Genomic DNA, 26,185 nt, shown 5'->3' on the forward strand with positions numbered 1-26,185 from the left:
GGCCATTTTTGCCTTTCGGATGACACTTGTCACCAGCCATGCATCTCAAATGGCATCTTCTCTAAGCCTTTCAAGATCTTTACCTTCTCTAAACCTCAAGGACTCTTGCTTTCGAGCTTTTTATTCAACTTATTAACACCAATAATCATTTCTTACTTTGAGCCCTCCAAAGTCTCCCAGGTGTATCAAATAGGCAGTCACAAATATGTGTAGGATAGAATTGGAAAATTAGGGGGAATTCTATTCTAGTGAATTTAACTTTTAACAGTCAGGATTTCCAACAGCTTACATCCATTTTGCTTGATAAAGCAACAATGAACTCAGATGAATTAAAAAAATCCCATGTATCAAAGCACTTAGGGCAAAATGTGGCCTGCAGTAACTCAGTTTTAATATCTGCTTAAACTTCTTCATCAGTTTGGCTGATTTCCACCCCTCAAAGAGTGATGATGTAAAATTCTAAAATCATTTTGGGTTTGTCTATGTATATGAATGGGGACCAAGAGACAAAGAAAAGTAGCTGTAAAAAAAGGCTTCCTCCTCCAGCAAAGGGCCCTAGGCTTCAGGGCCGGGATGGCCAACATCTCTCTCCTTCAGCCCCTCCAGAAATAGAGAAAGGAGATCCTGACATTTTAACGAGCTTTCATGGAATGATGTACATATACAGTAATATGGAAAGGCATTGATGAGCTTTATAGAATCTTAGTCCCTTGCATATCGTTTAGGGTCATTATTATAGCTGACACTTATTAAGTGCTTTTTATTTATGTTTAATCCTTACAGAAGACACCCGGATAAAGGACAGGAAATTGAGGCTCTGTAATCAAGTCATGCTAGTAGGTCACTGACCCAAATCCCTAAGAAGTTTATGTAGGCGTCCAAAAGATGCATTGATCACATAAAATACATTTCCCCCTCCCCAATCGCACTGCATGGCTTCTGGGGCAATGTTCTCGGGCAATTCAGTCTAAGGAAGCTGACGGTGGATTTGGCACCCAGCCAGAGTTCAGCAGGAGTGCCAGCTCAACAGCTTCAAGTAAAGGGTTGTAACTCTTTAACCTGCAGACCTAACCTCTCACCATTTCCGGTTAGGTCTGCAACACTCAGTAAGAACTCCTCAGGTGGAAAACAGGAAGAGGGTGGCTCTTACAAGTATCAGATAGCACCTGTGTGGACGCTCATGTATTAATGATTTAACCAGGGCTATCACATGAGGGAACAGCCGTTTTGCCCTGCCCTCATACTTGTCACTAACAGGCCTGAAAGTGAACGAGATGGACGGGTCCAGCAAAGAGGAAGAGGAAGAGGAGGATCATGCCTTCACCAACATTTCTCTTGCAGATGACACAGGTAAGGGAGAAACTGATGACTTCCAAAACATAAAATGCAGCAAATGCTCAGCAGCTTTGTAAAACAATAATCGTTATTGTTTTTATCATGATGGTAAAACATAGTCATTGTAGAAAACTTGAAAAAAAACAGCTACAAAAATAAAACAAAAAAATGTTTAAGAGCTATTTTTCTTTTTCCTTTAAAATTCAGTGATTATTTTAAAAGCTCCTGTGGTTGAATTACATGTACTTTAAAAATCAATCAACAAATAAAAATATAAAATGTTTATTTCCTGGAGGCTCAGGAAACATGATCTTAAAGTTGTTACTAAAGCAACCTATAATATTATTACCCAAATTTGTTCAATTATAGTCCATTTCTTCTCTGTTATGCGAAATTTCATCATTTCTGGTAAACGAACTAGAATACGCTGCAATTCGCTTTAAAATTTGTCACAGAACAGGTCTGGTTTTTAAGCAAGGACAAAGTTTGCTGAATTCTACATGAAAGAAGGAAAAAGAAGGGAGCAGTGTTTCTAATATGCTGATAGAAGGGATAACTACAGCTCATTCAACATCGGGGAGAAAACAGACACTGACTTGGGAGTACGTGCCCGGTCGCTCAGTCATGTCTGACTCTTTGTGACCCCATGAACTGTAACCGGCCAGGCTCCTCTGTCCACGGAATTTTACAGGCAAGAAATACTGGAGTGGGTTGCTATTTCCTCCTGCAGGGGTCTTCCACACCCAGGGGTTGAACCCGCATCTCCTGTGCCTTGCACAATGTTAACTGGAAAGACTTCACACCTATAAGCACCTACGTATTGTGTGTATACATGTGTGTTAGTGGCACTGTTTTGTATCCAAATTCCCTCAGCAAAATCATAGTTATTAATAGAAGCCAGCAAGACTCAGCTAAGCAACGGGGGTTACAGATTTTCATTAACCGAGAGCAGAGCATGAATATTTAACATCAATTGCTCTTTCATACAGCCACGCTTCTCCACTTTCTCCCTAAATGCTCAGATTCAAAAAGCCTCTTTCTAAAGTGCGGCCAGACAATTAGCACGAACTGCCAGCCAGCTTCCCCTCCTGGCACCGCATAAACATGCTGAGGGCTTTGAAAATCAAAGAGGAGCATTTTCAGCCTTTATGACAGGAGGAGAGGTACAGCAAGGTCCGGGGTTTGTAGAAGAAGAGGGATACTGCTGGCCTTCACATGCTCCCATCAGGGTGTTTTAGAAAAATGACGGGGCTGGAGAAGGCAGCGAAGAGAATAAAGACTGGGGAAACTTGCTCCTTAGCTTCTAGAAGGCACGATGAGCACTGGGCATGCGCTTGGGGAATCCGATATGCCATGGACGGGTGCAGTACAGACTGCTGGCTTGCTCCGAATTCGCCCCCCTCCACATTCCGGGACAGGATTCTTTCTCCCTTGTAACGTGGGCTGGGCCTGAAAGCGATGGTCAGCAAGGCGGAGAAGGAGTCTTTATGAAACCGAGGTCTTTCATCCAGCCCAGGGCACGGCCTTAACTCTGCAGTCTGCGTGTCAGCCTCTGCCACCCTCACACTTCCCGGCTGGATGAAAAGAGACAAGGGCGGGGATTTGAACTCAGGTGTCCAATCTACGGCTGCCAATGCAGAAGGTCTCCATCGAAGTTGCTTGCTAACCGAGTCTGAGGCCGGGGGTGTAGACTCAGAATAAACTGATAAACTGGGACAGAGTAAGCAGGATACCCCTGTTAGTGTGAGAGGTGGCAGCGGAGGGAGGGCTTTGAGGGCTCCTGGATCCAACTCAAAGCCTCCTCATTCCTGGTTGGAAGAGTCACAGAATCTCAGGGCATCAGGGGCCTTCGGGGGGTGGTCCAGCGTGGGAACCAGCAGTGGGCTGAGGCACTAGCTCTAATTCTGCTGTTTCAGCATTCCAACATGGAAAATGGAAGTTGCTCCTGTACTTTTAGCAGGAAAGAACTAAAACCTCATGTTCTCTGGCTTTTGGAGATAAGTGTATCAATTTGATGTGGGGATACTGGTTCGCTATTGTTAATAAGAGGTTCTTGGTCCTTGATAAATAAAAACAGGAAGACAAATTATTATGAAACAAATGCAGCTTGTTCACAATTTCACATTAGACTGAACTGCATTTCTTTCAGTAACATCTCTTTCCATGCTGGGTTTCCTGCCATTGGTGTGATAAAAAGCAAGTTCTGTGTAAAAATCGATGTAGAACAGTAATAAGGGTGTCACTTTGAGCAGGCTGGAGAAGTTGTGAAGTGCCCAGAAGGCCCACACATCCCATTAGGTAACTGTGTTACTGAAGAATGAAATTTTAAAGAAATTGAAATGTCTTTCAGCTTAGGTGCAGTATTTTTTTTTTTTTTCCAAATGATTACTAAGTTTTAAGGACACAAACACTTATTAAGGTGTTTGGACGTGAATACTTAATTTGTGGAACTGTTTGGTATCTCTCTTGGCCTTGGAGCACTGAAAAAATTACTTAAAATGAAGGGCACTGTGAACCAAGGTAGTTTGGGAATCTCTGGTCTAAGTGGTACTATTTAAGTCTTTCCCCAAGATTCTGCGTTTGGCCTGCTTTTCCTCTCTCTCTTGTTCCATTTTACTGTCCATGCTATATACCAGTGACCCTCAAACAGAGCTTGTAAAATAAACTCCTTTAGGGCCAAGCAGTGTATCTGTAGGAAAGAGACAATGGCCTATCATTGTTTATTTCATTCAGTTTCCTAAACAAACTATTGAAATTTCTATACTTATTTCAGTTTATTAGGTTTTCCCATTATGTATCTTTTTGTTTTTAAACTTTCTACTTTTAATGTGGTAAGAAGATTTCACATGAGATCTACTTCCTTAACAGGTTTTTTAAACACTCTTTTAAGAAATCATTTATTTCTTTTTGGCTGCGCTGGGTCTTCTTTGCTGTGCGTGGGCTTTCTCTAGTTGCAGTGAGCAGGGGCTACTCTCCAGTTGTAGGCTTCTCATTGTGGTGGCTTCTCTAGTTGCAGAGCACAGGCTCTGGGTGTCCGGGCTTCCGTAGTTGCAGCTCCTGTGCTTAGTTGCCCTGCAGCATGTGGAATCATTCCCAGACTCGGAATTGAACCTGTGTCCCCTACATTGGCAGGTGGATTCTTAACCACTGGACCACCAGAGAAGTCCTCCCTAACACATTTTTTAAGTTAACAATACTGTACCATGAACCATAGACACAATGCTATTCATCAAATCTCTAGAATAGTATTACATTCCTGAAACGTTATACCTGTTGACTAGCAATTGCCTCTTTCCCCTCGCCCCAGCCCCTGCAGTCACCATTCTATTTTTTGCTTCTGAGTCTGTTTGAGATACCTCATATGAGTGGAATCATACAGTGCTTGTCCTTCTGTGACTGGCTTATTTTACCTAGTATAATGTCCACAGGGTTGATCCAATCGTGACATATTGCAGGACTTCTTTCTTTTTTAAGGCTGAATAATATTCCATTGTATACATATATCACATTTTTGTTTATCCAGTCATCTGTTGATTAATGTTTGGGTTGTTTCCACATCTAAGCTATTGTGACTAGTACAGCAGTGAATATGAGAGTGCTAATATCTCTTCAAGATCCTGATTTCAATTATTTTGAATAAACATCCAGAAGTGGGATTATTGATCATATGCTAGTTCCATTTTTAAGTTTCTGAGGAATCTCAATACTGTTTTCCATAGTGGCTGCATCATTTTACATTCCCTTCAGTAGTATAAAGCATTTTACTTTCTCCATATTCTTACCAACACTTGTAGTATTTGGGGGCATTTTATTTTGATTGCCATCATAACAGGTGTTAGGTAAGATCTCATTATGATTTTGATTTGCATTTCACTGATCATTAGTCATATTGAGCACCTTTTCACTTACCTGTTGGCCATGTTTATGTCTTCTCTAAGGAAATGTCTTGGAGAAGGAAATGGCAACCTACTCCAGTACTCTTGCATGGAAAATCCCATGGACAGAGAAGCCTGGTAGGCTATAATCCACGGGGTCGGTAAGAGTCGGACACGACTGAACGCCTTCACTTTCACTTTTCACTTTCATGCATTGGAGAAGGACATGGCAACCCACTCCAGTGTTCTTGCCTGGAGAATCCCAGGGATGGAGGAGCCTGGTGGGCTGCTGTCTATGGGGCCGCACAGAGTCGGACACGACTGAAGCGACTTAGCAAGCAGCAGCAGCAGCAGCAAGGAAATGTCTATCGAAGTCTTTTGCCCATTTTTAACTGGGTTATCAATGTTTTTGTAATTGAGGAGTTCCTTATATTTTGGTATATATTAACCTTTTAAATGGCCAGTTATATCATTTGCAAATATTTCATCCCATTCTGCGGGTTTCTTTTCTATTCTAGTGGTTGTTTCCTCTATTGTGAAGGGGTGTTTGCATTGATGCAGCCTTCCTTGTCTGTTTCTGCATTGTCACCTATGCTTTTGGTGTCATATCTGTGAAGTTATTGCCAAGACCAATGTCACAAAGCTTTTCCTCTACAGTTTCTTCTAGGAGTTTTATAGCTTTTGGTCTTAAATTTAAGTCTTTAATTCACTTTGAGTTGATTTTTGTGTATGGCGTAAGATAAAGGTCTTCATTTTTCTGTGTGTGTGCAGTTTTCCTAACACTAGTTATTAAAGAGACTACTCTTTCCCCATTGCATGTTCTTGGCACCCTGTTGAAGATTAGTTGACCTACATGTATGGATGTGTTTCTGGACTCTGTATTCTATAGGGTGGTGTGTATGTCTTTATGTCAGTACCATAAGTTTTTTTTTTCCCACTATTTTAATTTCTATGCCTTTGTAATATATATTTTATTACACTGAAATCAGGAAGTGTGATACTTCTAGCTTTGTTCTTTTTTTTCTTTCAAGATTTTTGGGACTACTTGGGGTCTTTTGTGGTCTCATATTAATTTTAGAATTGTTTTTTCTACTTCTGTAAAAAATGCCTTTGAGATTTTGATAAGAAGTGCATTGACCATGTAGATTGCTTTGGGTGGTATGGACTTTTAACAATATTAAAGACTTATACCCTGAAAGTTACAAAACAGTGATGAAAGAAATTAAAGGAGATACAAACAAATGGGAAGTCATTACACATCTTTTAAATACAGCAGACAGTAATATTAATATGGTTCATTTCACAGTGATATCTCAAGTTTAATTCTTTCAACAAGGATATGCATTGTTTTCACATCAAATATATGGGAACATTATTCATTTCTCAACACGTTTTTTCTTGAAACACAGTCCTCTCGGGACTAGATTTCATTTTCTACTTTAAACTAGGATAAGAGAACAAGAAAAGTTTACTTTTCTCTTAACTCTACTGTAAGAAAGGCAACAGCGATAGTGATGATGAGATAGCAAACAATGCTGAGCCCGGAGCCAGGGGCCCAGCCAGGTGAGGACAGAGGCTCCTGCAGAGCATGTGCCTGCCTCAGAGAGCCCCAGTTCTTCCTACTTCTAGCTGACTACTGTCATGAAAGAACAGAAATGCAAAAAAAGCAGAATTTTCAAGAAACACCCAAAATACAGATTCTTTTTTGGGAGGATGTGCAACTTCCTGATTCTTCCATGTTTTCCACCTAATCCTGATTTTAAAAACAATATCATGGAAGTCCAAACAAAACACATCTTCAGGACAGAACTGACTGCAGAAGAATCTATTTTCTATTTTCTCATATCTTCATGATTTGTCTTTATCTCTCTTTTGAGCTTCTGATTCATAATCCAACTGCTTGCTAAATACATAGTTATGTCCCAGTTGTCAAATGATCTCCTCTTACCCCATAGGCACCCCCTAATCTGCTCCTACTTCTGATTCATAATTTTAATGAATGGTCCCGTCATCCACCTGGTTCCTTAAGCAAGAAATTCACATGCCATTGTCCCATTCTTATTTCTCATAACCCAATCAAATTGCTCATTCCTGTTGACCTTGAAAATGTTTCTCAAATCAATCTGGCCTTCTCTGTCCCTACCACCACTTCCCTGATTAGGCCCCCATTATCTCCCACATAAACCACAGCACCAACTGCCCAACTGTTCTTCCTATTTCAGTTCTTATCCCTTCAAATCTCTCCTCCACACTGACCATATCACTCCCTCTCCCTGCAAAGACCGATCGATGCCTCGCATCCTCTGCTGGATGAAGTTCAAAACACTTACCGTGGCGTTTGAAGTCTCCCTCTTCCTGGCTCTGCCCCTCTCTTCAGTGTCATTTCCTGCCACGTGGTTTCAGCTCAGTAGGAAACACTTAACGTCCTACGCACATGTCTATTTCCTGCCTCTGGACTTTGCTCGCGCTGCTCTCTTCGCCTGGAATAATACCACTCACCCTTTCTTGCCTGGCTAATTCCTGTTGATTCTTTAAGAACCCACCCAGGCATCACTTTCTCCAGGAAGCCTTCCTTGGCCTTCCCATACTGATTTAGGTTTCCTTTCTCCTTCCCGAAAACTCCAAGCTTACATTTTTTCATAGCGTATTATATAAGCTTGTATGTATACGAGCCCCTCTACCCTCTGCCACGAGACTGTGAACTGCTAAAAGATGGAACTTGGGCTTTAAAATGTCTGTATTTCTGGCACCTAACCCAATGTCTGGTTCCTAATAGATGCTCAAACATTTTTGCCAAATAATTTTGATTGAGTTTCTGTGTATACTGGGATGAAGGCCCCTAGCCAAGAATCGACTCCTAGGGTCAACTTTCTTAAATCATTTCTTTCCTACCTCCATTTCCAGGTCAGTTTAGTTCTGCTTTCAGAAAACATTTTTTGACCACCACCATCACATACCAGGTAGTAGACAGGACCTGCCTATTTGGAGAATCAGCTCAGAGTAGTGTGGCAGAAAGGGCTTGAACTTGGGAGTCAGAAATGCCTGGGTTTGAGTCTGTTGGACTTTGAGCAAGTTATTTAACATCCCTGAGCCTCAGTTTCCTCAGCTGTGAAATGATCCTAAGAATATGTCTCAGAATTGTTTTGAAGATTAAATGAAATAATAAAGGAAGTTTCCTGAAACAGCCTGGCCTACAGTAAGTGTTCAGTATGTTTTAGTTCCTCCTTTGCCCACTTCAAGGCGATCACCCACAAGTTTCTTGAAAGGCTCCCAGATTTGTTCACATCGGTTGTCATGGTAACAGCAGCATCCTGTGGACACTGCTCTATAAGCTGGGACTGACTGTTGACGTCCTCCTGATAAAGAGGCTTGTGGTAGAAGGGGGAGGTGAGGATGAACAAATTCTTTTAACAAGAGCACGATTCTTTTCTGATACAAATAAGACAGCTCTTCTTTCTCATCTTCATCCTGGCCCTCACCTTTTCCCTGCCAATATTCTTCTCAACACTGTCCTCTTTTATGGCTCAGCCTCCTTCCTGACTCTCCTCTCTAAAACTCTCTTGAATGATATTCAGAGCTGCTTCTGCGTCTGCTTTTGGCATCAGCCAATTAGCCTTCATTGTAAAGTGGTAATAAGCTTCCCGGAGAAGTGGCACAATTGTTGTGTGCTTTTATTTGGTGCTGCTTTCTACCACCGTACAGAAAATGTAACAATACCTGCCTCGTGCCCTGCTGAACGGAGGGTGGGTTTGAAAAGCTTTCAGAAGGCCGTCTGCCATCCTCTCAGCCATGCAGCAGATCAGATATGAGGCTCTGCATTAGTTAGCACTCCAAGTAAAAGGTATCAAGGGCCTGTACTCCTTTTCATCTCACCCTCCATTATAACACAGGCTAAAGGAGGAAACGGACTCGTGGCTACCCAGCTGGGAGACACACTGAGCCACAGCAGGAGCCCTGCCTGAGACAAGGGAGCAGACCTGTTTCTGATGGTGAAGGGAGCCAGTGTTTGCAGCCAGCATGTTTCCAATGTCCCCTACCCTGCTGGGAATGGCTCAGCTGGGTTACATTGGACCTCATGGGAGGATCCGGTGCTGGTGAGAGTCTCAGAGTGGAGGCATCCTTATGTAAGTACACAAGGATGAAGACAGGGTTGGTCACATGTGCTGGTCAGGATATGCTCCCCACGTCACCTCAGTTTACACCATCCACCAATTTGGCCATGAATATTAACTTAAAAGATTATTCAGACATCCTTAGAGATGTCAAGAGAGATCATCTCTAGTACAGTAGAAATGTTTCTCGTGGATTTGAATGAGGGTGTTGATTGTACCAACGATGGCAGAAAGTTTCAGCAAATCTTAATTGGCATTTGGGATCCGTATGAGTAGAGATAATGACATTGGCCGAGTGAAGTCTCATTTCCTGCAAGCTGAATATAATATAGATAGTGACATTAAAAATACCTCCCTGGCCCAATAAAGTGCCCTAGAGACTCAGCAGAAGAGATTTAATAAGAAAAAGGGGATTAATTTTGCTTCTCAGTAGTTTCTGAGAATGCTATGACTCTGGGATCACTAATGTATTGCTAGAAATTGTAAGTGTTCTTTCTGTGAAAAAAATCTTCCATCAGAGGAAATCTACTTAACTGTAATAATCTAGCATAATGCAAAACCTAGTTTTAATAAACAAGCTTAAGAAACAGAATATTAAGAAAGTATCTAAATATTTTCAGTAATCTAGAGTGTTCTCTAATTTTCTTATCAAAACACAAGTAGTATTTTGACTCTTCCTTTCAAAGACAAAACCACCCATCAACTGCCCTGCATCAGCAATGTGTTTTTTCTTAGATTAGATTGTGGTGATTTAGTCACTAAGTTGTGTCTGACTCTTGCAACCCCATGGACTATATCCTGCCAGGCTCTTCTGTCCATGGAATTCTCCAGGCAACAATACTGGAGTGGGTTGCCATTCCCTTCTCCAGGGATCTTCCCGACCCAGGGATCGAACTCGAATCTTCTGCATTGGCAGGTGGATTCTTTACTGCTGAGCCATCAGGGAAGCCCCTTTATTAGATTAACAACAACAAAATGGGGGAAAGAATGTTAAATTTATATGAAATCCTTCATAATTGTGCTAATTTCTTTTTCCTAGAGAAAAATCCAGATGAGATTCAAAAGATCAAGGATGAATTTTATTTACCTGAGCTCATGAGCTAAAGAGATGCTGCCCTTCCCTAGGTCCTTTTCCTGCTGAGAAGGGGGCCTAGGTAGCTGTTCTCCTTATGCGGACATTCATATCACAAAGGCCCCATTTAGACTGGATGAGCTTTGGACCACTTCTCCTCACAGGCCTCCAGCCTGCCTGATCTGTTCAGAATTTGAGGGTCAGAGCCTGGTTTCCTTAGAGGGCCTTGGAGTTCCTCTGAGAAACCCTCAGAAAAGAGAATCTGGAGCGTAGAGAGAAGGAGGCTAACTCTAAAAGAACAGAGCAGACTGGAGGGACCAGCTTTAGCTGTGGTCTTCGACCCTTGGAATAGAATTTTTGAGTGATCCCAAAGCTCTCAGTGACCCTACAGAAAATAGTATGTACTCCAATCACAGAATCAGAGTTATTGGAAAAGCTGTTTCAGAAACACATGTTGTGCTTTCATGGATAGGCTTCAGCCTTCTTTTTCATCCTTGGACTTGACACTGGAAACAGAAGGGACTCAGTGGCAGCCCACATGAATGGTCCAGGAGAACAGAGAGCCTCCCTTGCTGCCTTTCTGTAAGAACAACCTGGGTCTTCCGTCCACCAGCTTTCCAGGGATGCTCGCAGCCAACAGTAGCCTCTTTTTAGCCCTTACTGGCTTGCTTCCCCATTTAATCATCGTTCCCCTGTTTTTTCACACACACATTTCATTGTCAGCTTAATGACTTTGGCTGTGCACATGCATGGTTTTCTCCTTGCCGGTACCATGACACTCTAAAAACTGTTGGAAAAAGCCTGCATTTTAAGACACATTCGTCCTTTCTTATCCATTCTGAGAATCTTCACTCCCTTTTCCCAACAGACAGAAGACAACTCTTACTTGCCCATCTGTGTGAATATTGAGCCTTCATTTGCATTGCTGGTGGCAAGGTTAGTGGGTTTTTCCAAGGTTATGATAACTATTCAGAAATATTTGTTTATAGAAGTATTTAGGAGATTTTTTTCAACAGCGTTCCTTACCTTTTTTAATTTTAGTATTTTAAATGGCCTGAGCTTTGTGCCGGGACAGTGTTCCTTGATGTACAGTGGACTCCTGGCCCTTCTGCTTTAAAATACTGTAAGAATAGAATTTCTATGTTTATGTTAAATAAAACATAGTTGATGTATAATTTGAGCAACTCAACAGTTGGCAGTTATAATTCAGGCAGACTGAATTTCTCAGCTAGTGCCTTTCTGTGAAATACTTCAGTTCAGTTCAGTCGCTCAGTCGTGTCTGACTCTTTGCGACCCCATGAATCGCAGCACGCCAGGCCTCCCTGTCCATCACCAACTCCTGGAGTTTACCCAAACTCACGTCCATCGAGTCAGTGATGCCATCCAGCCATCTCATCCTCTGTCGTCCCCTTCTCCTCCTGCCCCCAATCCTTCCCAGCATCAGGGTCTTTTCCAATGAGTCAACTCTTCGCATGAGGTGGCCAAAGTATTGGAGTTTCAGCTTCAACATCAGTCCTTCCAATGAACACCCAGGACTGATCTCCTTTAGGAGGGACTGGTTGGATCTCCTTGCAGTCCAAGGGACTCTCGAGAGTCTTCTCCAACACCACAGTTCAAAAGCATCAATTCTGCGGTGCTCAGCTTTCTTCACCACCCAGCTCTCACATCCATACATGACCACTGGAAAAACCATAGCCTTGACTAGACGGACCTTTGTTGGCAAAGTAATGTTTCTGCTCTTAAATATGCTATCTAGGTTGGTCATAACCTTCCTTCCAAGGAGTAAGCGTCTTTTAATTTCATGGCTGCAATCACCATCAGCAGTGATTTTGGAGCCCCCAAAAATAAAGTCTGACACTGCTTCCACTGTTTCCCCATCTATTTCCCATGAAGTGATGGGACCAGATGCCATGATCTTAGTTTTCTGAACGTTGAGCTTTAAGCCAACTTTTTCACTCTCCTCTTTCACTTTCATCAAGGGGCTCTTTAGTTCTTCTTCACTTTCTGCCATAAGGGTGGTGTCATCTGCATATCTGAGGTTATTGATATTTCTCCCGACAATCTTGATTGCAGCTTGTGTTTCTTCCAGCCCAGAGTTTCTCATGATGTACTCTGCATAGAAGTTAAATAAGCAGGGTGACAATATACAGCCTTGACGTACTCCTTTTCCTATTTGGAACCAATCTGTTGTTCCATGTCCAGTTCTAACTGTTGCTTCCTGACCTGCATACAGGTTTCTCAAGAGACAGGTCAGATGGTCTGGTATTCCCATCTCTTTCAGAATTTTCCACAGTTTATTGTGATCCACACAGTCAAAGGCTTTGGCATAGTCAATAAAGCAGAAATAGATGTTTTTCTGGAACTCTCTTGCTTTTTTGATGATCCAGCGGATGTTGGCTATTTGATCTCTGGTTCCTCTGCCTTTTCTAAAACCAGGTTGAACATCTGGAAGTTCACGGTTCACGTATTGCTGAAGCCTGGCTTGGAGAATTTTGAGCATTACTTTACGCAAATACACAATTACCTATATTTCAAGGAAGTTCCCAAAGAATATCGTTTTGTAGCATTTTTTCTGATAAAAAAAGCAGTAACTCTTTTATTAGTTCATTTTGTAAGTTGAGACATTATCCTTTTTCCATAGTATGTAATCATTTGACATAAAAGAAATTAGGCAAATTCACAGCGAACTAGTTATCTTTAGAAAGCAAACTGTGTGTAATACTTTTGTCATGCTCCAGTAATTACATTTTTAAGGACTTTTTAAAAACTTTTTTTTGAGGGGTACTATGCAGAAAAACTAAAGCAAATATTGAAGAAAGATCATTAGTCAGTTGTTGCTTTAGTTTTCACATAGGTTCTCAATTCTGGAGAAACTGAGAAAATCAGTTGGTTTCTTTAGAAATCCTAGTGAACTTTTGGATATGTGATGTCATCTAAAAAATAACCCATCATCCATCACAATTAAATTAGGAGAGTCACAAAATTAAGTATTTGGAGTAAGCCCACATTTTGTCATGTGTCCTTCGATAAATGATAATAAAATTTATCGAGACCTTAATACATTTCAGGCACTGTGCTAAGAATTTCACATTCGTTGTCTTATTTAATCCTCACAAATAGTGTAACAGATATTATTATATAATAGATGTTATTACGTCTGTTTTTTAGATTGAAGACTCGGACTCTGAAAGGTTTAGGAACTTGTATTGGGTTGGCCAAAAAGTTTGTTCGAGTTTTTCTGTTCTATTTTCTGGGGAAACTAAACCAACTGTTTTGGCCAACTGAATATGAAACAGAACTGGGCAAGCAGTCCAGAGCTGAGTGACTTCAAAGCCTCATCAAATGACAATGCATCCGACCGAGATTACCAGATAGCGTAACTACATTATACTGACAAGGTGGAAACAGTAAGGTGTTCAGGTGCTGGACAATGAAATATGGCCCCCTAGTTATGTTATGAGGTCAGTGTTTCAAAATGTAATCATAGAATCAGAGGGCAAGAAGCACCCCTGAGGCTCGCTAACAATGCTGGAGTATGCTCAGATAAGAGATAAAGAGTATAAAATCACACCCAAGTTGTGATTATAACCATGTGAAAGTAATTTATGTATATGGACTAGGATGGACGAGAACTCGGGAAAATGTATTTAGTAGTGTGAAGAGATTAAGAGCACTACATTTGCATGTTCTATTTATGCAATATTTTTTTTCTTAATGATAAAATTAAAAGGGTTTCTGATATATGGAAGTAAAACACAAATCCTAACAAGAGTGCTGATTTTGAGAAGTATATGAAAGCACCAGTACCAGGATTGCTGTTGATCAGTTGCTCAGTTGCGTCCGACTCTTGTGACCCCATGGGCTGCAGCACACCAGGCTTCCCTTGTCCTTCACTATCTCCTGGAGTTTGCTCAGATTCTATGATTAAGGGCACCTATCAAAATATCACTACTGCCTCTGCATTTTTAGTGATGCATGCCATCAGTTGCCTTAGTGAAATAAAATGTAGCAAGTGGTAGATTTGGCTATAGGACATGCTAGGCACAGAGGGTGGGGAGCAGGGGAGATAAGACATAAATTGTAAATGCTACCATTCCGCACTTGTTGTTTAGCTGCTCAGTCATGTCTGACTCTTTGCATGTCTGACTCTCGCCAGGCTCCTCTGTCCATGGGATTTCCCAGGCAAGAATACTGGAGTGGGTTGCCATTTCCTTCTTCAAGGGAATCTTCCTGACCCAGGGATTGAACCCACATCTCCTGCATTGGGAGGTGGATTCTTTACCATTGAGCCACCAAGGAAGCCCACCCTTCAGCACAGTCATATCTTATTTGTTTAAGTTTTATTTTTATTATGAAATAATCTCAAGTACCAAAATTTGAAAGTCCATGCAGAAGGATCCTTTCTCCTGAACTATTTGAGAGTAAGATGCCAATCTAATGCCCCATCCTCCCTGGATACTTTAGTATGCATTTCCCACAAACAAGGACCCTCGAGCATCCTCTCTCTTTCATAATCACAGTACAACCAACAAAGTCAGGAAAATGACATTTGTACATTACTATCACCTCATCTTCAAAGTGCATTTAAGTCTTGCCAGTTGTCTTGATTTTATTTATGACAGTAAAAGCATCCAGTTAGAATCATACATTGTATTTAGTTGTCATGTTGCTTTAGCCTCCTTCAGTCTGGAACAATTCCTCAATCTTTACTTGACTTTTGTAATCCTAATACGTTGAAAGATTATAGGGCAGTTATTTTGTAAAAGGGTCCTACATGGATACACTTGGCAACAGTGGAAGCGATTCTGTGTTTTGTTCATTGCACCCCATCAGGTGGTACATACTCTCTATCCCTTTAATAGTGAGGTTCACTTTGATCCTTGGCTTACAGTGGTGCCTTACTCCTTCTTTTACTAATTAGCAAGTGTTTAGGGGGGATATTTTGAAAACAGCTAATATTGGTTCGATGTGTCTTACAAGTAGATTATAAACTCTTTGAGAGACTTCTATATTCTAAGTAACCAACATATTAGGAGTTCAAAGTATACTTTTTGATTGAGATTCACTTATTTATTTTTATAGGGTATAGAACATATATGTCTTCTTTTGGGCTCATGGTTTTAAAATGTACATATCTTTAAAATGTGCAGTCTACTGGAGGAAGGAGAACTTATTTCTGTCAATTACAATACGTATTCATTTGGTCTGAGAGCTCTTTTTTTTTATAGCTGATGTTTAATAGAAGATTAATTCATACCTGACAAGTGTTCATGATTTTGTATTTTTCATTCAGTATTTTTTATAGACTCAGAAATTTCCTAAATAAATTCTTTGTTTTGATTATTACTGCTGTACAACATATCTCAAAACTTAATGTTGTAAGGCAACAGTCATTTTGTTTGTTCACTACTTTTTGACTTAGAGATTCAGGGGGCAGGTAGTTAGATGGGCAGTTTTCCCTTGAAAACCCCTGAGGCTGCTGCAGTAGGATGTCAGCTGGGCTGCAGGCCTCTGAAGTCTGGGAAGAGCCTTAGACTCAGTAGACTTTTAGATCCACCCCTGAGGGGAGACTCAGGCAAGTCATTTTATTTTTCTAGATAATGAAACAAAACAGACAAATTCTTCTGAGAACTCTTCCAGCTCAAAATCTGAGTCTATGAAATGAAAAAATAATGTTTGGCTATGAACAGCTATACATAAATCATTGTGTGTATCTAAGGTCATCCTACAAGTAGAAAATGCTACCAAATGAAAGGAAACCAGGAGGATTGAAATAAAGAAACATTTTTCATGATGAAATAGAAACTTATCTTGAATCAGTTTTGCCACTAGAGGTCACCAGCGTACCATCTCAAAGAGAATAAATGTCATCAAGTCCCTAGCATTTCCCTCTCTATGGCCCCTAAATGTTGGTCACGTTGTCTTTTAGTGTATTCTGATCTCCCGACAGCTGCCAGAGACATAAGTTATGATGAGGTGACCCCAGTTGTCGCTATAGGTGATGGTTCATATGTGCCTAACGTTCTGTAAGTGTGAACAGCCATGACTCGGACCATAAAGAAAATGACTGGCTTTTTTTCCTTCCCACTGGGATGTGTCAAGAGGCAGTGAGGTAATTTGGCAGAAAGTCATGTGAGCTCTGAAGTGAAAAGACACTGTGGAAATACTGTGTCATCCTCTATCGCAGCACAGACACATCTGCTTTTCATGAGGTAGAAAAAGGAAGGACCCAGAACAGAAGGTTCATTCATTTGCTCATTCAACCAATACTTACAGACATGTATGAGGCACTGTGTTGGCAATTGGGTTATGTGAATTAAGAAAATCAGCTGGTTCTTCTTCAAGGAATTTAAGGAATCAGGTATAGGAGGCTCTCTGTTCAGATACTGTTAGTACCCACAGGCCACCAAGCAGTTGAATTCCCATGTCTGCAGGTGGTCACTTACAGCATGGCAAAGCCAGTGGCTTTTTCAAGTTGATGACATTTTGCTGAGGTGACGTTAAGAGTAGATTATGTACCTTTTACATAAAATCCAAAACTAAACCACGGAGACACATGCCAGAAATGTTAAAATGCTGAGTTGGATTGTGGCCAGTGATGCTTGTTAGAAAACATATGAAAACTTATTTTGAAATAAAACTCTTTAAGTGGGGGAAACAATGCCCTAAGCGAAATGAACGCCCTGAAACAGAAAGATCCATAGCACTTGCCTCTGAAGAAACTTCTGTGAGAAGAAAGAACTCCAGGATGCCTTTGAAGGGCGTATCAATTTTCTCCCCAAATGAAAATTACATCCTATTTTCTCATAACCTTGCTTCATGTGGTACATATAAAAAACCTACTTCAGATTCCAGAACTCACAATTCTACCATCAAGGATGAGTAGCAAGGAATTCTTGGGTTCTGTCAAGTTATTCAGCTCTTTCGATAACTTGAGTTATTTATTCTACAGCTTTAAGGCCATATCTCACCAGGACAGGCAAGGTGCCTGTCCCTTAGCAGCAAGGCATTCTCTTGTTTTCTTCCCTCATTAGAGAAGAAGAAGAAAGGGGGCCTGGCCAAATCTCTGCTTCAAGTTGAGGAAGCCTTGATCTGCTTTTGCAGTGATGAATACTACTAATTACCCTGGCAATTAATCATTTTAACCATTTGTTTTCAAAACAAACTACAGACAGGCTTGTTCTGCCTTCTGATTGTTGCAAAGTTTGATGACATAGCGAAAAAGAAAGGGTAGGGGGAGCTACAAAATATAATGATGTATTTTAAAATGTGTTTACTATGACTGTGCCATTGACTTCTATTCATGTTTCTTCAATGCCAGCTAGTGTAGTTAGCTTCCTTTTTGACTGTTGGGCATCCCACCATCACCTTATGAGACATTTGGTCCTATTTGTCCCATTTGTTTCCCTCAAGATAACTGTATAAAGGAGGAAGGAAATTAGGAATTTGTCATGCACTAAAGAGCAGTCCTGGGTGTTCATTGGAAGGACTGATGCTGAAGCTGAAACTCCCATCCTTTGGCCACCTGATGCGAAGAGCTGACTCATTTGAAAAGACCCTGATGCTGGGAAAGATTGGGGGCAGGAGGAGAAGGGGATGACAGAGGATGAGATGGTTGGATGGCATCACTGGCTCAATGGACATGGGTTTGGGTGGACTCCGGGAGTTGGTGATGGACAGGGAGGCCTGGTGCACTGCAGTTCATGGGGTCACATGGACACGACTGAGTGACTGAACTGAACTGAAAGAGGTTAGAGGTTTGAGGCAATCTGCCATGGGGCCTGAGTATCACTGCCCATTCTTGCTGGTCTGCCAAGAGCACATGGCCCTGCCTGGCTATTACCCAGGCCGTTTCAGAAGGTGTATTTGCAGTCATAGAGACTGAAGAGTGAGCTTGTGTCCATTTGCCTTAAAAGCAAGAGCTCCTGTGAGCTAAGCGTTTCTCCCACATAACAGCCCTCTGTGTGTGCAGGTGCCAGTTGGGAGGGGGTGGGGGGGGGATGGGAAATGGAAGCAAATCAGCACGAAGCTCACGTGCTGTGAGCCATGAAGAACACAGTCCTTGGACTTGGACACAGACATCTCGCATCTTCTCCCAGCATTCACGAAATCAAAGCGGGCTAACTTGTAAGCTTGTAAGTTGTGTAAAATTCCAGTTCCTGACACAGTCTGACAGAGGAAGTCTCCCAAGTGGATTATTTAGTGCAAATGATTTCCAGGGAAACAGACAACTATAAGGATTATGTCTGTGTATCTAAAGTAAGAAAATCCATCAGCAGCCCAGCATTTTAGAGCCTTGCTAGCAACTCACCCGCTTTCTTTTATAAAATGTTAATTTCCTTGCCACCCTGACTCCTCTGCCCTTCAACGAATCACTTTGTCTTATTAAACCGAATCCCTTTTATGCTCCAAGAGCCTGATGATTAGTCTTGATTTTATAAAAATTAAGTGGAACTACTACAATATTGTAAAGTAATTAGCCCCCAACTAAAATAAATACATTTATTAAATAAAAAAAAAAAAGAAAGAAAGACGGTGAAGGTAAGGTCGCTCAGTCGTGTCCGACTCTTTGCGACCCCACAGACTGTAGCCTACCGGGCTCCTCAGTCCATGGGATTTTCTAGGCAGGAATGCTGGAGTGGGTTGCCATTTCCTTTTTCCAGAGGATCTTTCCAACCTAGGGATCAAACCTGGGTCTCCCGCATTGTAGGCAGATGCTTTACCGTCTGAGCTACCAGGGAAGCCCACATCTTTAAAATGGACATAATCATGATTTACCTGAAACCAGTATACTCAATGGCACCCCACTCCAGTACTCTTGCCTGGAGAGTCCCATGGACGGAGGAGCCTGGTGGGCTGCAGTCCATGGGGTCGCTGAGGGTCGGACACGACTGAGCGACTTCACTTTCACTTTTCATTTTCAAAAAAAAAATAATTAAGTGGAATAGGTACTCAGCTATGAAATGATTGATAATGGTAGATTAATGTGTAGAGAATCACAGAAACCCCAAATCATAAAAGCTCAATGTATGGCAAAAACTATTACAATATTGTAAAGTAATTAGCCCCCAACTAAAATAAATAAATTTATTAAAAAAAATAATAATAAAATAAAAAAATAAAAAAAAATAAAATGGAGTGGCTCAAAGATAACTAGCCCAGGAAAGCTTTCAGATCTTATGGTAGGCACGGAGCTAAGGAATGGACTGTCAGACACAACCGAAGCATCACAGGCTGACTCTTAAACATGGAGAACCAACTGCTAAAAGTGTTACTTGATAAATTCCTCAATGTTATTTTATACAGTATTAGAGAAGCAGCATTAACTTTATCTCAGTCCCTCATCTGAGGAAGCAGAGGTGTATGGTAAAGTGACTCATCCCCCACAGCCTTAAGGTCAATTTCAAATATTTGGATACTTTACAGCATCTGGGCTTCCCAGATGGCTCAGCAGTGAAGAATCCACCTGCTAATGCAGGAGACTCGGGTTCGATTCCTGGGTTGGGAATATCCCCTGAAGAAAAAATGGCAACTGATTCCAGTATTCTTGCCTGGAAAATCCCATGGACGGAGAAGCCTGGCAGGCTACAGTCCATGGGGTCACAAAAGAGTCAGACACGACTGAGCAACTGAACAACTACAGCATCTAGAGCTAATGAACATTAAACTTTTAAACTAGTGACTGTATGAAAAATTGAATGAACACAAATAGGTTGAGTCAGCTCTTGAATCCAGGTTTTCTCTTCTTCAAACCAGTGCTTGTTGCCCTGTTGACAGACCTGATTTTCCAAACCAGTCATTTGCATACCAATGTTGCAATTTTTGCCATGTTAATCTAACCATTCAATTAACATCACTTTCAAACTTAGTTTTGTTCAAAAAAATATCTGCAAACTGAGGATTAATTGTGTTATTCATATTTTTATATTATGACAAAATACGTGTGTGTGTGTGTGTGTGTGTGTGTGTGTTCAGTCGCTCAATCATGTCTGACTCTTTGCAACCCTTTGGATTGTAGCCCACCAGGCTCCTCAGTCCATAGGATTTTTCAAGCAAGAATACTAACATGGATTGCCATTTCCTTCTCAAGGGGATCTTCCCAACTCACAAAACCACGTCCTGCATTGACAGGCAGATTCTTAACCACTGCACCAACTGGGAAGCTCTGAGAAAATACAGAACTATTTTAAAAAGCTCACTGTTTTCAACCAGAGCTATAAGCAACAATCTTTGGTAAACACTGATTAGACAGTCTAGAGGAAAAGTAAGCATCGAGACTGCATAGACTCATTCCTTACTATTTTCATTTTTGTTGATAAGTTCAAATCTTGATTCCATGGAGACCCTAAAATTCTGAACTTTCATTTGAGGAACACTAAAAACACACTGGTAATTCTTACATTTTTCTCTATTGAACAAATGAGTGAAATGATTGTCTTCAAATTAGCCAACTATTGGTTATTATTAGGAAATTATAATCTTCAGAAAAGTATATGAAAACGATTTACCAAATAGCACTATAGCATACTATTAAGTCTAGTCTTGAAATCAAGTTTAAACAAGCAGAATATATTCTTTACTCACCAAATTCAGGACAACATTCGTTCTCCAATGAATTCAATAACCTTTCCAAGGAAAAAAATAAGTAAAAAGGAAAATATGAGTTCTTTTTTAGGAATGAGATCAAACACATTTTGCAAATTAATGAGTGTAAAGTATGAGGAACACACCTGGTTACACTTTATCAAAATGTTCCATTTAGCATATTTCACTTTAAAATATCCACAGTATGTTTAGAACCCTCTAATTACCAAAAGCAAGTTCAAAGTTTTTATGAGCTTGATGAGAGTATGTCAGACTAGAACATCAAAATGAACTTGGAAGTTTCTCTATTTTATTATTTATCATTTCTTCTGCACACAATACTTTGTCTTGTAATGATAAATGATAGTTTGCAATTTGGAGTTCCCCATTCTCTATGAAGAGTATTTTAATTTATACTTTTATTTAGATAGTTTATAATATATGCACATTCCAGATCACATGAATGGTCATCTTATGATCAGTTATTTCTATGCAATTTCAGTGGTCCCTATTGAATGTTTTCCTTATTCAGAAGGGAATTTTGTGGCTATTTTTAAATGATTTTTTAACTGAAAAATGTAATGCAAATGAAACAATATAACAAAAGTTCACTTCATATAAAGTTTGCCAAGGTTTCTATACCCTTTTTATATTCACTTGGATGTACTGTTCCTTTTTGTCACTTTTTGCCATTTCAAGATTTTTTTCCTGCTCTTTCAAGGACACATCTTAATTATCAGCAACATTGTTTTATCCAGTTTGCAATCTTTTGTGAATGACATGTTGCTTCCGATATTATGGTTACCTTTTTGTATGCTATCTTCTTCAGATAATTTGTCTCAAGATTTCCTCTAAGTTCAAATTCTCTAGCAAGATACACGTCTGATACTGAAATTTTAAAAAGGTGAATGCTTTAGAATTACCATATCCTAATTATTAGTAATCATTTTCCTTCATTTTAAAATTTGTTTTATCTTCCAAGGGTGTATCTAAAATAAACCATAGGCGGGTTTTTTTGGTCTGTTTTTTAAAATGTAGTTTAAGTGTCTTCTTATCTACAAGTCTTCTTTCCATTCTTTTTTTTTCCAGTGCAATTTATTTGTTAAACAAAAGGACTTTGTTTTTTTTTTTTTTTCATGTTATTTGTTCTTGACTTGTTGCTGTTTTGTTCCATTATCAGATTTCGATGTTTATCCAGACAGTAGATTTAACCCATTTCTCTGTTTTCTGTATTTCCTGTTAAATTGCTAGTTTATGGGTTTGATCAGGTCAGGCTGCATTAAAAAATTTTTTTGTTGCGAGACTATTTCATTGGTGGTGCAGTCTTCTTCCACCACAGAAGTAAATGCTATCTTCCAGGTTCTCTGTGTGTTGTTAATGATATTGGTGCCCAGTGTCAAGATCAGTGTTTCTCAACAGTCTTTTTCACTATGCCGCACCCCCAAGCCTTTTAGACATTATTTTCCTAGTCATACCCTCCCCCTAGGAAACTGTCTTTTGCAAACTTGGAAAGCCAGTATGTCTTCAAATATTTTTCAGTATCACACTCTTTCTCTTTTCCTTCTATGATTCTGATGACACAAATGCCAGGTCTTTTTTGTCATCCCTGTGTTATGAGTTTGTTATTTTTTTCTTCAACCATTTTTCTCCTTGTTTGAAGGCTGGATGATTTCTACTGAGGTATCCTCCAGTTCGTTCTTCTCTCTTTCATCTCCATCCTGCCACTGGATCTTTGTAGACAGTTTTAAATTTAGCTTATTTTATTTTTCAGTTATACAGTTTCCATTTGGGTCTTATTTATAGCTTTTATTATGCTACTTATACTTTCGATTATAACTTTTGTTTCAGGAGTTTTCATAATTGCTTGTTCAAGTATTTTTAAATAGCTGCTTAAAATCTTTTCAAGACAACTTCGACATTTGTGCCATCTCAGAGTTGCCGTGTTGTTATTTTCACATAAAGTGAGATTTTCATGGTTCTTCATCGTAAGATGAATAAGAGACCTGTGGATTGGATCCTGGACATTTTGTCTATAACATTATGAGACCCTGGGTCTTGTGTAAGTCCCAAGGGGAATGCTGATATTTTTGTTTTGGTAGGAATTTGAGTTGGTTAGGTTGAAGGTGTAAGTTCCAAACCACCTTCTTTGGGCTGCAGTTCCAATGTCACTTCAATTTGGAAAGTCTTGGCAGTGCTTTATTTTTACTTAGTTCAACAATCTTAATAATTCAATAGAGTACATATTATGATACTCATTTTCCAGGTACAAAGACAGGTTTTAATTCAGTCTATTACTAGCTATGTGATATTGGACAAGACACTCTTTGAGCCTTGATCTCCTCATCTGTAAAATGGGGTTGATAATCCCCAGATCACTGGATTGAGAACTGAGTAAAATATCACATGTAGCATACCAAGCATACTGCAAACCTTAAAGAAACCTGGCTAGTATTCTCATTAAAGAAAGAAATCAGCTTTGGTGAGGAAAAGTAATATATAATCAAATATATACATTTTAAGTTACAGAAGATACCTTTTTGGAATTGTATACACTGTAACCATCACCTCAATCAAGATATTATAGAACATTTCCATTACAGCAGAAAGATCCCACCAGCCCCTTCTCAGTCAACCGTCTACCCATTATCAACCCCAGGCAACCACTGATCAGACTTCTACACAGTAGGTAAGTTTTGTCTCATCTAGAACTCTCTAGTAACAAAATCATGCAGTCCATACATTTTCCATCAGGCTATTTTCACTCAGCATAATATATTTCAGGTTCATCTACATTAACAGTTTGTTCCTTTTCATTGTTGACTAATATTCCATTGGGCTACCCTAGTGGCTCAGTGGTAAAGAATTTGCCTGCAATGCAGCTTCCCAGGTGGCTCAGACAGTAAAGAATCTTCTTGCAATGCAAGAGACCCAGGTTTGGTCCCTGGGTTGGGAAAATCCTCTGGAGAAGGGAACGGCAACCCACTCCTGTATTCTTGCCTAGAGAATTCCATGGACAAAGGAGCCTGGCGGGCTACAGTCCATGGGGTCGCAAAGAGTCAGACACAACTGAGCAACTAACACATACATACAAGTATTCCATTATTTCATCGGGAGTTTTTCTATCATTGATTTAAAAGGTTCTTAGAAATTCTAAATTCAAGACCTTTGTTAGATAATGTATTGTGATTATCTTTTCATTTTCTTAATACCTTTCAAAGAACATGGAGTTTTAATTCTTATAAAGTTCAATTAATCTTTTCTCTTTTATTATTGTTTTTGTGACCTTTCTCAAAAAATTTGCTAACACCTAGGAGACAAAGATTTTCTTCTCTGTCTTCTTCTGGAAGTTGTATAACTATATCTCTATGTTTCCGTCTATGATCCATTTTGAATCTACAGTTTTGTGTATGATGTAAGTAGGGGTTGAGATTCTTTGTCTTCCTATACTGATATCCAGGTTTTTTGACACCATTTGTTGAAAAAAGAACTATCTTTTCTCATGGAATTATCTTGGTATCATAGTGAAAATCAACTGACCGTATATAATATGTGTAGGTTTATTCTTAGATGCTATTCTGTTTCATTTATCTATGTGTCTATCTCTATACCAACACTCCATTTATTTTATTGCTTTAGCTTTATAATAAAGCTTGAAATAAGGTATCATAAGTTCTCCAACTTTGTTCTTACAAAATTGTTTTGGCTATTGTAGATTCTTTGTATTTCCATATGAACTTTAGAATCTAGAACACGATCACTGAGAGAAATGAAACTCATGGGGCCAGCATCACAATTGCCCAGGCTCCCTGTCTAGGGACAGTTGATGGATTTGATTTCCTAGTAATTTGTTAAGGACTTCATGTCTGTGTTCAGTTTTATATTTTTTAATGTCTTCATCTGCTTTTGGTATCAGAGTAATGCTGTTCTCATAAAATGAGTTGGAAAGTGTTCTTTCCTATTTTATTTTCTGGACGAGTTTATGGAGAATTGATAAAATTTCTGAAAATAAGTAGAAGAATTTACCAGTGACATCATCTGAATATGTGGTATCCTTTGTGGGAAGATTAATCTGGTAATGACATTTCAAAATACAGATATATTTCAAAATATAGACAGAGAACTATTCAGATCATCTGTTCTTGTTGAGTGAGCTTTTATTTTTTTTTCTTTCAGCGATTTGTCCATTTTGTCTAAATTATCAAACTTATTGGCATAGGTTGTTCTTAATAGTCCCTCATTAGCCTTTTAATGTCTACAGAATCTATAATGATGCCCCCCTCTTTTATTCTTGATATCTGTATAGTGTCTTCTCTTTTTTCCTATATAACTCTGCCTAGAGCTTTTAATTTTATTGTTCCTTTAAAAGAACCATCTTTTGATTTCATTGATTTTTTTCTACTGTTTTAAAGTTTTTCAACATGATTAGTTTTTGCTCTATATTATTTCTTTCCAACTGCTTGTTTTGAGTTTAATTTGTCCTTCTTTTCCTAATTTCTTGAAGTGAACACTTAGATTCTTATTTTGAGACTTCCCTTATTTTCTCATATAAGCATTTAATGGTAAGGAAATATCTCAAAGCACTGCTTTCATCGCATCTCATAAATTTGACATGTTTACATTTTAATTACAAATATTTTCTAATTTCTCTTGTGACTCACATTTTGTTTAGAAGCATGTAGTTTGATTTCCAATTACTTGGGTTTTTAAAAATACCTTTTTGTTATTGATTTCTAGTTTAATCTTTGGGGGCAGAGAAAATATTTTGTCATGACTTCAATCATTTAAACTTTGTTGAGGTTGTTTTATGGTCCATTTTGGTGAATATTCCATGTGCATTTTAAAAAAAGACATGCAGTCTAGTTATTGGGTGGAAAGTTCTAGAAATGTCAAATTGATAGAATTTTCATTTAGGTCTTCTATATCAATATATACCACATTTGTCTGCACTCTGTTGAAACCACCTTTATAAATTCCAAAAGTATTAATGCCAGTATCCCACCCTAAAGACTAAAATTTTAATAAGAGTGGGATGTATCATTTAATAACTCTTGTTCTTTGAAGTCATTAGGAGATTTCCAGGTGAGTTTAATGTGAAGGTAAGCTTCAGACCCGGGATCTGTATCCTTACAGATTTTCTGTACATTTGTTTTACAAATTATAGAGAGAGGAGCCATGAACTTTCCAACTACTGTTGTGGGCTAGCTTCT

The 26,185-nt window shown here is 39.5% G+C and overlaps 1 protein-coding gene and 1 long non-coding RNA gene across 4 annotated transcripts in view; one reads left to right on the forward strand and one right to left on the reverse strand.

Annotated features, from left to right (window-relative positions):
- Positions 1 to 26,185, reverse strand: part of LOC145526047 (uncharacterized) — a 130,164-nt gene that overhangs the window by 101,227 nt on the left and 2,752 nt on the right. The window contains exon 2 of the long non-coding RNA XR_014068651.1: positions 20,979 to 21,019. This is a non-coding gene — a long non-coding RNA (uncharacterized LOC145526047). The remainder of the gene's footprint in view (positions 1 to 20,978; positions 21,020 to 26,185) is intronic.
- The window catches only part of SCOC (short coiled-coil protein), a 38,914-nt gene continuing 13,870 nt past the window's right edge, over positions 1,142 to 26,185 (forward strand). For all 3 annotated transcript variants that reach the window (XM_081540669.1, XM_081540670.1, XM_081540671.1), the window contains exon 1: positions 1,142 to 1,350. In XM_081540669.1, coding sequence (XP_081396795.1) covers positions 1,275 to 1,350 — 76 coding nt within the window. In that variant the 5' untranslated portion in view covers positions 1,142 to 1,274. The remainder of the gene's footprint in view (positions 1,351 to 26,185) is intronic.

Source organism: Giraffa tippelskirchi, chromosome 11 (assembly GCF_054371585.1).
Source record: "Giraffa tippelskirchi isolate mGirTip1 chromosome 11, T2T-mGirTip1v1.2.pri, whole genome shotgun sequence".
NCBI classification, from domain to species: domain Eukaryota; kingdom Metazoa; phylum Chordata; class Mammalia; order Artiodactyla; family Giraffidae; genus Giraffa; species Giraffa tippelskirchi.